General features: G+C 48.9%; 1 protein-coding gene across 1 annotated transcript in view; it reads left to right on the forward strand.

Annotated features, from left to right (window-relative positions):
• The window catches only part of LOC117525875 (TBC1 domain family member 24-like), a 28,449-nt gene extending 15,524 nt beyond the window's left edge, over positions 1 to 12,925 (forward strand). The window contains exons 8-11 of the mRNA XM_034187809.1: positions 11,323 to 11,386; positions 11,525 to 11,623; positions 11,759 to 12,041; positions 12,149 to 12,925. Coding sequence (XP_034043700.1) covers positions 11,323 to 11,386; positions 11,525 to 11,623; positions 11,759 to 12,041; positions 12,149 to 12,345 — 643 coding nt within the window. The 3' untranslated portion in view covers positions 12,346 to 12,925. The remainder of the gene's footprint in view (positions 1 to 11,322; positions 11,387 to 11,524; positions 11,624 to 11,758; positions 12,042 to 12,148) is intronic.
• Positions 12,926 to 14,085: the final 1,160 nt, after the last annotated feature.

The following is a 14,085-nucleotide window of genomic DNA, read 5'->3' on the forward strand; positions in this document are numbered from 1 at the left end:
GGAAAAGTTTCATTATCTAGAGCAAGCCTGGGAGTTAGTGGAATCAAACCCTTGACTTTTTGACATTTTCCCAGAGCTTCAGAGCCTGGATGATATTTTTGGTGAAAAGAAGCTGCTGGATTGGATGAGGCACCCTGAGGCGCACCTGCTTGAGCACTCGACTGCAGATGATGAGTCGGACTGGATTGACTTAAAAGAAGATGATTTTTCTGAAATAGACAGCTCACCAGGACATGGCTACGTTATTGTTCAAAATCCAAGACTTATTTTTTGAGTATCAGAATTGTTCCAGTCGGCGGAGCAAACAGTACATTTTCTTGGCTCTCGATCAGATCTTTATAGCTGCGTCTGAGCTGTTTACTGCTTTCCCTGAGCTACGAGACATTAAAATGCAGTTTGAGCAGGGCTGGGTTCCTCCCTGCATCGAGGACCCCATGGACATTTTGGTTGAGTCTGAGATTACCGCAACCTGCTGTGAAGAACCATGCATAATCATGCTCTCAGATACCGCCATTGCTCCACCCTGGCACGCAGCAGCACAGAATCCGGCTGCTTTCCTCCTGCATACTATTCCCAAAATGTAACCAGTGAGGCCAGTCTCACTCCAGATCCCTCCTAAGCCTGCTCCACGGAGGAACCAAGTGACTTTCACTGTCACTCATCCAGATCCAGTAGAACCACTCGTCTCGGTTGCAAGCATGTCAGCGGGCCCCCTCCGGGAAGGTCCTGTCCCAGCACCACGGAAACTCAGAGTGCCCATGCCTACTCCACCGACACCCACTTCTGAGATTCCTACGTCGATGACCACCGTAGCACTAGTTTTTGCCTGACAACTCTCTGGCGGCCACACCCATCTGTCCTTCTAGGCAGTCACTGTCCTCGTCATCTCCAGTTGAGCCTTCAGGAACATGCACATCACCACCGGTGATCTCTTCCGGGAGAACCCCATTGCACTCCCCTGTGGGGATCTCCACCTCCTCGGCTGCATCTGCCAGCTCCGCCTCAGTGCGCACCTCGGCCGCTCTGCTGGAGACGTCACTCAGAGCTGCTGCTTCTGTGACACCAGCTGTGTCAATACCAGCTTGCTCTGCCTCATTGTTGCCTGCACTCATCTCAGCCTCTACATGTCCCGCCGCAGATTCATCCTCAGTGGCCACTAGAAGAATCTCCATGCGCTTTGCTTCGCAGCCAGCGGCGGCCCCTGGGGAAGCATTCTGCGCACATATGCAGCTGAACAGTTCAGCCGTCCCGGAACTTCTTCAGCCAGCTCCAGCATTCGTCCCAAAGACAACTCCGGAGGACAGTAACTGCGGGACGGTTAGTGACTTTTTGTTTTTCCCCTGGGTTGTGCTAATTTGTTTTCATGCCTGTGAATCTGTTGGAAATTTCTTAAAAGCACCACGTCTAAACCTGAAATGTTTTTTGTTTTTTTTTTGTGCAGCAGTTGGAAATCTGTGTTACATCAGAACCACAGATGATTTATTGGTAAATTACTTCTAACTTTAATGATTATGGTCTAATTAGCTTCAAAATCATTTCATTCTTTCCTCCCTGGAAATTGGTTGTTATTTTGTGGTACTTAACATCACTCACACACCTATAGAGTCCTGTCATTGGTTACCGACTTGTTCCAATCGCGTTTTGGACTCATCTGACGGAATCCATTATTTTTTGCACTTTTTAAGGGAGAAGATTTTCAGAATTATCTCATTCTCTGGTGGAATTTCTTTCTTTTTTTTTTCTTTTTTTTTGGCTGTGTTGCAATTGGGTGATGAGCCTTTTGGAATTTTGGATTATGCACCTTTGTGTTGTGAAAGTGTAGTGACACGGACCCACAACAGGGGGCGTAAATGAACGGACAATGAAAGAGTCGAATATGAACACTTTACTGTTGTGAATGAGCACAACACAGAGGAATGTGAAATTTTAAAGACAGTCAATCACAAGGGTGACGTGTGGGCAGGCTCGAGGATAGAAGACGTCTGTCCTGAGATGAACCAGAACCACACGATTTCCTCCGCCACCGAACCCGGAGAATACTGGAGCCGCCAAGTCCCGAGTCCCCAGGTGGCCACCGTCTTCGAAGGTCGGATCTGGTACTGCTGGCAGGGAGCAGAGACAATAAGATATGGGTGTGTGCACACCCAGTAACAACAATGGTGGGAATTCCACCTCCACCTCTAACACACACTCGTGCAGCTCCTGTCTACCCACTTATCTGGTAGAGGTGTGAAGCGAAGCCTTCGCTGATCACACCAAGTGATCCGGTCTCACAGATAAGGAACACCACAGGAAAGCGGCTGCAAAAAAAAGTTCAGACTGACACACAGTTTACTTTAAGGCTGAGAATAGTACCTGAACGGTTCGACGATATCTCGGCAATGAGGTGTAGATGACGTCCGGGTTTTATGGAGTGAGATGATGACGCATGAATGGGTGACAGCTGTCAAGAGATAATGAGTGACAGCTGTCACCCCCAGCTGTGTCCATGGGTGGGTGCCCTGCCTGAAGTGCGGGCTTCAGGCAGGGCACCCTCTGGTGGTGGGCCAGCAGTACCTCCTCTTCTGGCGGCCCACACAACACCTTTGTGCCTCCTATAAGCTCTCTTTTGCTGCTCACGTTAAGGCTCTATTTACAATGTCAAAGTCTCGTCAGTATATATTAGATCACTAGTTCCTGTACTGGTTAGAGCGGTTTGTTATCTGGATCTGGGGTTTTGGGACAGATTGTGATTTTTCAGCTCTTAGAAAATTTGTGATGATTTGTGTGTCAAACTCCTGGTGTTTATGGATTAAGCACCTTGGTACCCTATGTCTGTTCACTTTTTGTGTTCTCCTTAGCGCTTTAATTAAAATGATAAAATCTTATTTAAGTACTGTAGCTAACTGGTTTCCGAGCTCCCTGGACAGGATAGTTATCCGGGATTGGGGTTTGGAGACAAATAGTGAGTTTTTGTCTCATTGGGTATTTGGGATGTTTTGGCTTTTGTTATTTTTTCAGTTTCTTTAGCTTCCCCGTATGGTGGTCTCTACCTTTAAGCATCTGGTTCTCTCCCTTTGTGGTTCCCAGTGTTTTGGCCCGAAGTTGGTTCCTTTATGTGCCTCTAATTCCGCCTCTGAGTCCAGTGCCCCTGTTAGTCACTTCTCTGATGCTGGCATACATCTTGAAAAGCCTCATGGCTGCCCTCCGGATCTGGCCTTACACCAATCCCCCAACTTATCTATGCACCGGGATCCACCCAGTGGATTTTCATGTTATCGGTCATCCTTGGGGTCTCCAGTCTTTTAGGCCTTTTTATGTTTCTCCTGCCTTTTTTTTGTCCCCCGTCCTGGGTCCCCCGCCTCCCTCCCTGTGTCATTGTACCTTTCTGCACCTGGGGACGTCCATGTGTGTGTGTGTGTGTGTGGGGGGGGCTGTCACGATTTGGCCCTGATCAGAGCATTAATTCCGTTTTTCCTCCTTTCTTTTGCTGGCCATCTGCCCCAGCTTTGTTTAATTAGTTGTTTATTTACATCATGTGTTTATTCTCTGTAATGTTTTACGTTGCCACTTTGTTTCTTTGTTACTTTTCATACTTTAGCCATTGTTCAGATCTGTTCTAGTTTTGTTCAGCCGGTTTGTGCTTTTGATCTTTAGTTTGTCACTTGTTTATTTTGTTCATCTCATTTGTGTTACCAGTTATGCTGTAGTATCCAGTTTTGTTTTCTGTTAATTATTAGTCTTTGTTTGTTTTGTCATCTGGTTGTATTCTTCAGTCATAAGTCAGTTCCAGTTTAGTTTTGTCTTAGTGTTTATTTTCCTATTCAGTTCTTATGTAATTTATCTTCTGTGTTTATTATCTGATGGTTCACTTTTTGTTCTCATGTTCATGCTCTGCTCATAGTCCTGTGTTTCTGTTTGACCTTTGTCCTCTGTTTCCCTCATTCCCATCTGATTATGTTTTCACTCCACATCACTGCACCTGCCATTGTGTCTTTGTCTCTCACTTTGTTTCTGTCTGCTTTGTGTTTTCATTCACTCATGCTCTTGGCACCTGTTCACGCATCTTTGTGTCTTACTTCACCCCACTTTGTGCACTCCCTTCCTCACTATCTTGCACCATGCATAATCTTTGTCCTCCAGCCAAGCCCCCTTTTTAGATCACTCCACATGTGCACTTTGTTCACCTAATTAGCCTGCCAGCATTTAAGCCCTCACAGTCCCTCACTTCCCTGCCAGTTTGTCATCTTTGCACACATTCCAGCCTCTTGTCTACAGTCCTGTTTTTGCCTAGCCGTGTACCGTATCTTGCTCTGTTCATCTCAACCACACCTTTTGCCTCATCCCTGAAAATTATGTTTGCTGGTGCCATCAAACCCTGCCTGAATACATCTGCATTTTTTTCCTGACCCCAGTTGTACCTCTGCTCCGCTGACTGACCACCTGTGTACCATACCAGAGCCTGGAATAAAGGCCATGATTTCTCTCACACCTAAGACTAGTCTGGGAGTCTGCTTTGTGGGTCCAGCAGCTTTGGGTGCCTGGCACCCACCCATCCTGACACACCTTGGAACTGAGCCAAACTTGGCACACATATACTTTGACATATGGGAAAAGACATAGGCTATTAAGCACTTTAGTAGTAGCGGTAGCAGTAGTAGTACAAATAGTAGCAGAAGTAGTAGTTAAACGGAGAGACACTTTTGTGCTGCAGAACTGAGCCAAAATTGGCACACATATACATTGACATAAGTCCATAGACAAGATGCTTCATCTGCTTGGTCCCAGTCCAAATAGAGTTAAATATACTCTATCACAGTGCTAAATCAGTTCTATCACAGGCTAAAATCAATTCTGTCATGCTGTGAATGACTCTTATTGGAGCTGAAAAACATTTGACAAGATGGTAGAGCTTATTTCACTCTATAATAGAGTGTATTTAACTCTATTTGGACTGGGACCAAATGTTATCCTGACAGAGTGTATTTTACTCTGCAAAATCTACTGTGTACCAGCCTTGACTGAGGAAGTAATCTGTGATTGACTGGTGTCCCATCCAAATGAAGCTGTGATTCCAGTTAATGCTAGAACAGGGTTCACCAACCCTGCTCCTTGACAGTACCTGCATGTTGACTGACTGAGCAAACCTGACTCAGTTAAACAGTGGTGACTTGTTAACTCACTGGACTATGGTCACTTACCACGTTATGATTATGTCTATTTAATCTTATTGTTGTGTGGGCCGCCAGAAGAGGAGGTACTGCTGGCCCACCACCAGAGGGCGCCCTGCCTGAAGTGCGGGCTTCAGGCACGAGAGGGCGCTGCCGCCATGGACACAGCCGGGGGTGACAGCTGTCGTTCATTACCTCTTGACAGCTGTCACCCATCTACTCAACATCATCTCACTCCATAAAGACCAGACGTCATCTCCACCTCATTGCCGAGATATCATACTTCATAGGAGGTAATATCATCAGCCTTTTGTAAATCTGTTTATTGTGAGTGTTTGCAGGAGAACCGGTCGTTTTTGAGGAGGCTGTGCAAGACGGCGCTCCTTTTCAGCTGAGACCGCTGCAAGTATTGAGTGAGAGGTGGAGGTGGCATTCCCACCGTTGTTGTTACTGGGTGTACACACACCCACACTTGACTGTCTTTGTTCTTCGCCAGCAGTACCAGATCCGACAGTCGGGGACGGTGATCACCTGGGAATTCGGGACTTGGCGGCTCCAGTATTCACCAGGTTCTGGGGCGGCGGAAATCGTGTGGTTCTGGCTCTCCTCAGGACAGACGTCTTCTATCCTCGAGCCTGCCCACACGTCACCTTTGTGTATTGACTGTTGTGATATTCTGAGATTGTCTGTATGTTCGTTGTGCACATTCACAACATTAAATTGTTACTTTTTGGCTCATCTATTGACCGTTCATTTGCGCCCCCTGTTGTGGGTCCGTGTCACTACACTTTCCCAACAGGATATCTCGGCCAGCGTCATGGACTCCGAGGGGCGTCACCCGGCTGTTGAACGACCAATGGGAGAGCAGGGAGCGCAGGCGTCTGCAGGAGACGTGATTGGTGAGCTGCAGCACATTCTCACCGCCTTTATGGCTCGGTTGGATCAAATGACTGAGCAAAACATCCTCCTGAACCGCAGGGTGGAGGCTCTCTCCGCACAGATGGCGGCGAGCGCTCAGGGCACTGCTGCAGCTCGTCCTCCTGCCGACCCTGTGCAGAATATGAACGTTCCAGTGGTGGTTCAACAACCCCTCCCACCATCCCCTGAAGCATACATAAGCCCTCCTGAGCCGTACGGAGGTTGTGTGGAGACGTGCGCGGACTTTCTTATGCAGTGTTCGCTCGTCTTCGCACAACGTCCCGTCATGTACGCGTCAGATGCTAGTAAAATAGCTTATGTGATTGCTCTGCTTCGGGGTAAAGCACGCGCCTGGGCTACGGCGCTCTGGGAACAGAACTCACGGTTGTTATCAGCATACACTGGGTTTGTGGGGGAGTTCAGAACAGTGTTTGATCACCCTAACAGAGGAGAGACCGCTTCAACCGTGCTGCTGTCAATGAGACAGGGACGCGAGAGCGCAGCCGCTTATGCAGTCAACTTCCGCATCGCGGCTGCGAGGTCCGGCTGGAATAACGTTGCGCTCCGCGCCGCCTTCGTAAACGGACTGTCGTTGGTTCTGAAGGAGCAGCTGGTAGCTAAGGAGGAACCACGGGATTTAGATGGGCTTATCGATCTCGTTATACGGTTAGACAATCGGTTGGAGGAACGCCGTCGGGAGCGAGGCGAAGGACGTGACCGGATATGCGCCGCCCCTCTCCCTTCCGGGTTCGATAAGGCGCCGCCCTCCCCACGCTCCACAGCCGCAGCGCTTTGTGGGGCAACAGCTCCCCCTGCTGACGTTGTTAGGGAAACGCACAGGGCCAAAATGGGGAGGCTGATCCGTGGAGAGTGTTTTCTCTGCAGCTCAACTGAGCACACACAGAGAAACTGCCCCAAACGGCCAAAACGACAACAACCGCCCTTAGAGACTGGGCTAAGGAGGGGTCAAACCATTCAAGTGAGACACACACAAATTGCCACACGACTCCCAGTCACAATCCTGAGCGGGGATTTAACCCTTCAAGCCCGAGCACTGGTGGACACGGGGTCAGAAGGGAATCTGCTAGACAGCAGATGGGCAAGGGAGGTAGGGCTCCCTCTGGTGGCGCTTCCTTCGCCATTGCAGGTGCGGGCACTAGATGGCACCCTCCTCCCTTTACTCACACACAAGACACAACCAGTAACTCTGGTAGTGTCTGGAAACCATCGGGAGGAGATTGAGTTTTTTGTGACTCCTTCTACCTCCCGCGTGATTTTGGGCATCCCATGGATGTTGAAGCACAATCCCCGGATTGATTGGCCGTCTGGGGTGGTGGTTCAGTGGAGCGAAACCTGCCATCGGGGGTGTTTAGGATCCTCGGTTCCTCCCGGTTCACAGGCTAAGGAGGAGGTCAAAGTCCCTCCCAATCTGACGGCAGTGCCGGTTGAGTACCATGATCTTGCTGACGTCTTCAGCAAGGATCTGGCACTCACCCTTCCCCCGCACCGTCCGTACGATTGTGCCATTGATTTGGTTCCAGGCGCTGAGTTCCCGTCCAGCAGGCTGTACAACCTCTCACGACCTGAGCGCGAATCAATGGAGACCTACATCCAGGACTCATTAACTGCCGGGCTGATCCGGAACTCCACCTCCCCGATGGGGGCAGGTTTCTTTTTTGTTGGCAAGAAAGATGGCGGACTTCGTCCATGTATTGATTACAGGGGGCTGAATGAGATTACGGTTCGCAACCGATACCCGTTGCCATTGTTAGATTCCGTGTTCACCCCCCTGCATGGAGCCAAAATCTTTACTAAGCTGGATCTTAGGAATGCGTATCACCTGGTTCAGATCCGGAAGGGAGACGAATGGAAGACGGCATTTAACACCCCGTTAGGTCACTTTGAGTACCTGGTCATGCCGTTCGGCCTCACCAACGCCCCCGCGACGTTCCAAGCCTTGGTTAACGACGTCTTGCGGGACTTCCTGCACCGATTCGTCTTCGTATATCTGGACGATATTCTCATCTTTTCTCCGGATCCTGAGACCCATGTCCAGCATGTACGTCAGGTCCTGCAGCGGTTGTTAGAGAACCGACTGTTTGTGAAGGGCGAGAAGTGCGAGTTTCACCGCGCGTCTTTGTCCTTCCTGGGGTTTATAATCTCCTCCAACTCCGTCGCCCCTGATCCGGCCAAGGTTGCGGCGGTGAGAGATTGGCCCCAACCAACAAGCCGTAGGAAGCTGCAGCAGTCCCTCGGCTTTGCTAATTTCTATAGGAGGTTCATTAAGGGCTACAGTCAGGTAGTTAGCCCCCTGACCGCCCTGACCTCTCCAAAAGTCCCCTTCACCTGGTCGGATCGGTGCGAAGCCGCGTTCAAGGAGTTGAAACGACGGTTCTCTACTGCGCCAGTTTTGGTGCAGCCCGACCCTAGCCGCCAGTTCATGGTTGAAGTGGACGCCTCTGACTCAGGGATAGGAGCCGTGCTGTCCCAGAGCGGAGAGACCGATAAGGTTCTTCACCCGTGTGCCTACTTTTCCCGCAGGTTGACCCCGGCTGAACGGAACTATGACGTCGGCAATCGAGAACTCCTTGCGGTGAAAGAGGCTCTTGAGGAGTGGAGACACCTGTTGGAGGGAGCGTCTGTGCCATTCACGGTTTTCACTGACCATCGGAAACTGGAGTATATCAGGACCGCCAAGCGGCTGAACCCCAGGCAAGCCCGCTGGTCACTGTTCTTCGGGTGTTTCGACTTCCGGATCACCTATCGCCCCGGGACCAAGAACCAGAGATCGGATGCCTTGTCCCGGGTACACGAAGACGAAGTCAAAACAGAGCTGTCGGATCCACCGGAGCCCATCATTCCGGAGTCCACTATTGTGGCCACCCTCACCTGGGACGTGGAGAAGACCGTCCGGGAGGCCCTGGCACGGAGCCCGGACCCTGGAACCGGCCCGAAGGACCGTCAGTACGTCCCACCAGAGGCCAGAGCTGCAGTCTTGGACTTCTGTCACGGTTCCAAGCTCTCCTGTCATCCAGGGGTGCGAAGGACCGTGGCAGTTGTCCGGCAGCGCTTCTGGTGGGCGTCTATGGAGGCCGACGTCTGGGAATATATCCAGGCCTGCACCACCAGGGGCAAGGCAGTACATAAGAAGGCCCAAGGACTCCTCCAGCTGCTGCCGGTGCCTCATCGCCCCTGGTCCCACATCGGCCTGGATTTCGTCATGGGCCTCCCGCCGTCCCAGGGCAACACCACCATCTTCACGATAGTGGACCGATTCTCCAAGGCGGCCCACTTCATGGCCCTCCCGAAGCTCCCAACAGCCCAGGAGACAGCAGACCTCCTGGTCCACCACGTCGTCCGTCTGCATGGGATACCCTCCGACATTGTCTCTGATCGTGGTCCCCAGTTCTCCTCACACGTCTGGAGGAGCTTCTGCAGGGAACTGGGGGCCACCGTGAGCCTCTCGTCCGGGTACCATCCACAGACGAACGGACAGGCAGAGCGGGCCAACCAGGACTTGGAACAGACCCTCCGCTGCGTCACATCCGCGCACCCGACGGCCTGGAGTAACCATCTGGCCTGGATCGAGTATGCGCATAACAGCCAGGTGTCTTCTGCCACCGGCCTCTCCCCATTTGAGGTGTGTTTGGGGTATCAGCCCCCGTTGTTTCCCGTGGTGGAGGGAGAGGTCGGTGTGCCTTCGGTCCAGGCCCACCTGCGGAAGTGCCGTCGGGTGTGGCGCTCCGCCCGTTCTGCCTTGTTGAAGGCCCGGACGAGGGCGAAGACCCATGCAGACCGCCGGCAATCCCCGGCCCCTGCTTACCAGCCCGGGCAGGAGGTGTGGCTTTCCACGAAGGACATCCCCCTCCAGGTGGACTCCCCAAAACTTCAGGACCGGTACATTGGCCCCTTCAGGATCCTCAAAGTCCTCAGTCCTGCCGCAGTGAAGCTCCAACTCCCGGCTTCACTGCAGATCCATCTGGTTTTCCACGTGTCCCGCATCAAACCTCGCCACACCTCACCCCTCTGTGCTCCCGGACTGGCGCCGCGTCCTGCTCAGATCATCGACGGGGAGCCGGCTTGGATGGTGCGCCGGCTCCTGGACGTCCGTCGGATGGGTCGGGGGTTCCAGTACTTGGTGGACTGGGAGGGGTATGGACCCGAAGAACGCTCCTGGGTGAAGAGGAGCTTCATCCTGGATCCGGCCCTCCTGGCCGACTTCTACCGCCGACACCCCGACAAACCTGGTCGGGCGCCAGGAGGCGCCCGTTGAGGGGGGGGTCCTGTTGTGTGGGCCGCCAGAAGAGGAGGTACTGCTGGCCCACCACCAGAGGGCGCCCTGCCTGAAGTGCGGGCTTCAGGCACGAGAGGGCGCTGCCACCATAGACACAGCCGGGGGTGACAGCTGTCGCTCATTACCTCTTGACAGCTGTCACCCATCTACTCAACATCATCTCACTCCATAAAGACCAGACGTCATCTCCACCTCATTGCCGAGATATCATACTTCATAGGAGGTAATATCATCAGCCTTTTGTAAATCTGTTTATTGTGAGTGTTTGCAGGAGAACCGGTCGTTTTTGAGGAGGCTGTGCAAGACGGCGCTCCTTTTCAGCTGAGACCGCTGCAAGTATTGAGTGAGAGGTGGAGGTGGCATTCCCACCGTTGTTGTTACTGGGTGTACACACACCCACACTTGACTATCTTTGTTCTTCGCCAGCAGTACCAGATCCGACAGTCGGGGACGGTGATCACCTGGGAATTCGGGACTTGGCGGCTCCAGTATTCACCAGGTTCTGGGGCAGCGGAAATTGTGTGGTTCCGGCTCTCCTCAGGACAGACGTCTTCTATCCTCGAGCCTGCCCACACGTCACCTTTGTGTATTGACTGTTGTGATATTCTGAGATTGTCTGTATGTTCGTTGTGCACATTCACAACATTAAATTGTTACTTTTTGGCTCATCTATTGACCGTTCATTTGCGCCCCCTGTTGTGGGTCCGTGTCACTACACTTTCCCAACACTTATATTTATGACTTATGACATAATTACAACTTACTAATATATAATTACAACTTAGTGAATGATAAATCATTTAGCATCTGATTATATAATTTTAGCAATAATAATAATCTTCATCATCATCATCGTAAGAATAGCATATTGTGACATTTGAATGTATTATGTTGTGCTAATTTGTGGCACACTAATAAACAAACATTCCAATAGTCTATTTGTTGTTGTTTTTTATAAAGGTTCTATTCCCACGTGGAAGGACATGAACCAGTTGTCTTGGTCATCAAAACTGTGGATGAAGAGGTAATTAATTTTACTTTTAATCACTAATGTGCTTGCCCTTTTTGTTTAACATAAGGTTTAATCTAAGATTTCCTGTTTCATGAAAATGACTTCATGCACAAAGTGGTAAATATTTACTGTACATTTCTTATTTCACAGGTCTTTGGGGCCTTTCTGTCCACAGATATGATAGAAAGAACAAAGTACAACTCTGACAGTCTTGTGTACTTTGGAACTGGGGAATGCTTCGTTTTCACAGTGAGATTATAATTTGTCATCTGTTGTAATTTTTATCTGTCACATTCAGAGGGACATTGTCAACTTCACAAATCTCCATTATACTGTATGAGGAGATAAAGAAGTGTGTGTGTGTGTGTGTGTGTTTTCTTTCAGCTTCGTCCCAGCATGGAGCGCTACCAGCAGACTATGACCACCATCATGACCAGAAGCCCAACTCTTCAATGGTCCAACAGTGACAGCTGCTTCACAGTCTCCCCCACAGTCAGCAGTGCTGCCACCCCGACCTGCCCGGCAGAGATCCCCCAGGACCCCAGCTACCTGACAGTCCCCTACCCTGCCCCACCTGTAGAACCCATGACCGCCAAAGTATCAAAGATACAGAAGGAACAAAAAGCTTCAAAGTTCATAGCAGGCAGTGACAAGCAGCTCATTATTGGTAAGTCAAATCTAGAATAGAATAGAATAGAATAGAATAGAATAGAATAGAATAGAATAGAATAGAATAATGGCATGTGGCTGGTGAATTGTTGCCGTCTTTCTCAGGAGGTGATGGGGGTCATGCCCTCTGCTTACAACACGACCTTGTCAGCGGATTCACGGAACCCTGTGACACGTTCAAGAGCATCCCACTCTGCAAGAGACATTTCAAGATCCAGTCCTTAGAAGTTTGGGGCATCCAGAACTCAATTTCCCTGTCTTGTGTTTTTTTAACTCGTGAAATAAACTGTGACAATTTATAATGTGAGTGAGACAACAACGAAACAATTTATTCTTGAAGATTTTTGCTTGGATTTGAGTTTTAAATTATTTCCTCATATTTATTGTGTGAAATATACATTGTGCTTGCATAATTTGAGCCGCCTGGGGGAGGACGTACTTGACAAGAGACAATGACCTTTGTGTCCACCAGACGTAGGCTTTGGAAATGAAAGAAATCCACAAATGATTATGTCAAGCTACATGTCACTTCAGCCATATCTGCTCATATTTTTCATCATGCATGATGATAAGATTGTGCAATACAACAAATCCTTTTTACTAATAATGTATCCTAATAATTTGCAACTTCCTTTCTTTCTGTATGAATACTGTATTCATATACTGTATGAGTACTAATTTACAGCTACTGTAGATTTAACATTTAAGCATGAGAATGCATTACTATTTGGCAGGAAGATTAAATATCTTATAAATGTCTTGCATTTTTTATGTGTTATATGAAAATTGATTTGTTATTTTACTGATGTGCTTTCATATTGTTTCACACTTTACAATGTGTTTGCATTTGATACACCATTAAACTTTATTATTTCTGTATGACCCCTGCAGTTACATGTCTTTTTCCACACAACGTGATTTATTCACAGCGACTTCACATTGTTTCTTGTCTGGATAAAATAAATGTGCTCAGATAGGCTTTGGCAATGAAAGGAACTTACAAACTAATTACATGCAAATTTAACCATATCTGCTCCTTTTTTCCAACATGCATGTGATGATACGATTATTCCTTGCAAAAGTTTGGTAGTTCATCCTCTGTGCCCTTTTCATTCAGAGACTTACAAGATGATAACATTTAGTGTTTTTGCGCTATCATGGTAACAACCTGGAGGGGATGGATTCATCCATTCATCCATCCATCCATCTATCTAGTCATTCACGCAATGCATTTTATAGGGGACTATACGATTTCCACAGCAGCAATCGGTTCTTGTACCCAGGTACTACTTCTTGATATGGTGATCAAGCTCCTGTGAGGCTTTTTAAGTCACACTAGGTGCTATGTCTTGCTCCCTACAAGGTTTCTAGAATTATCTTCCTTGTGAATGTTCCTTGTAGTAACCATTGTTGTTTCCTCATGTTCCTTCAGCTAGCCTGATGTTTTGGACTCTCTGTTGGTGTGATGATCTCTTGTGTATTTACCTCTGCCTGTATCTCAGAACTATGTTCCTGGTTTGGCCCCATGGATACTGTCACCCAGTGGACTGCCTTGTCTGTCTTTACCAACACCTATCTACACATCGGTTACGAATAAAGACTGTTAACACAATCCTGCCTGTGTTGTTCTCTGCCGTGGGGTCTGCAGTCATGCTTAAACCATTACAACAGGAGAGTTACTGCAACTGAATGACAGAGTAAATGAGGGACTTCAGGTAACACTTACTGAGTAATTCTAGCAGGTTAACTTGACAGTAACTTACTGTATCTATGTACCTGTAGCTAACATAGAATAATCCTTTGCTCAAACTGACCTTTGATTCTTATTGCTGATCTTTGGTCCTGTCACAGTTCCTGCGTTTGTGCTGCAGTTGGTCCTAATCAGATTGAAAATCAAATTCTCTAACTTTGATCTCTGCCAAAAGTATTGTTTTAAGAGTAATTTTAAGTCCAGCCTTCAATGACATACCACGTTTAGTAGATATCACCAAAAGAACTTGGGAGGAGCGGTCCAACACACAGGCAGACATGACCGTGACCCT

The sequence above is a fragment of the Thalassophryne amazonica genome, chromosome 15 (assembly GCF_902500255.1).
Source record: "Thalassophryne amazonica chromosome 15, fThaAma1.1, whole genome shotgun sequence".
Taxonomy (NCBI): Eukaryota; Metazoa; Chordata; class Actinopteri; order Batrachoidiformes; family Batrachoididae; genus Thalassophryne; species Thalassophryne amazonica.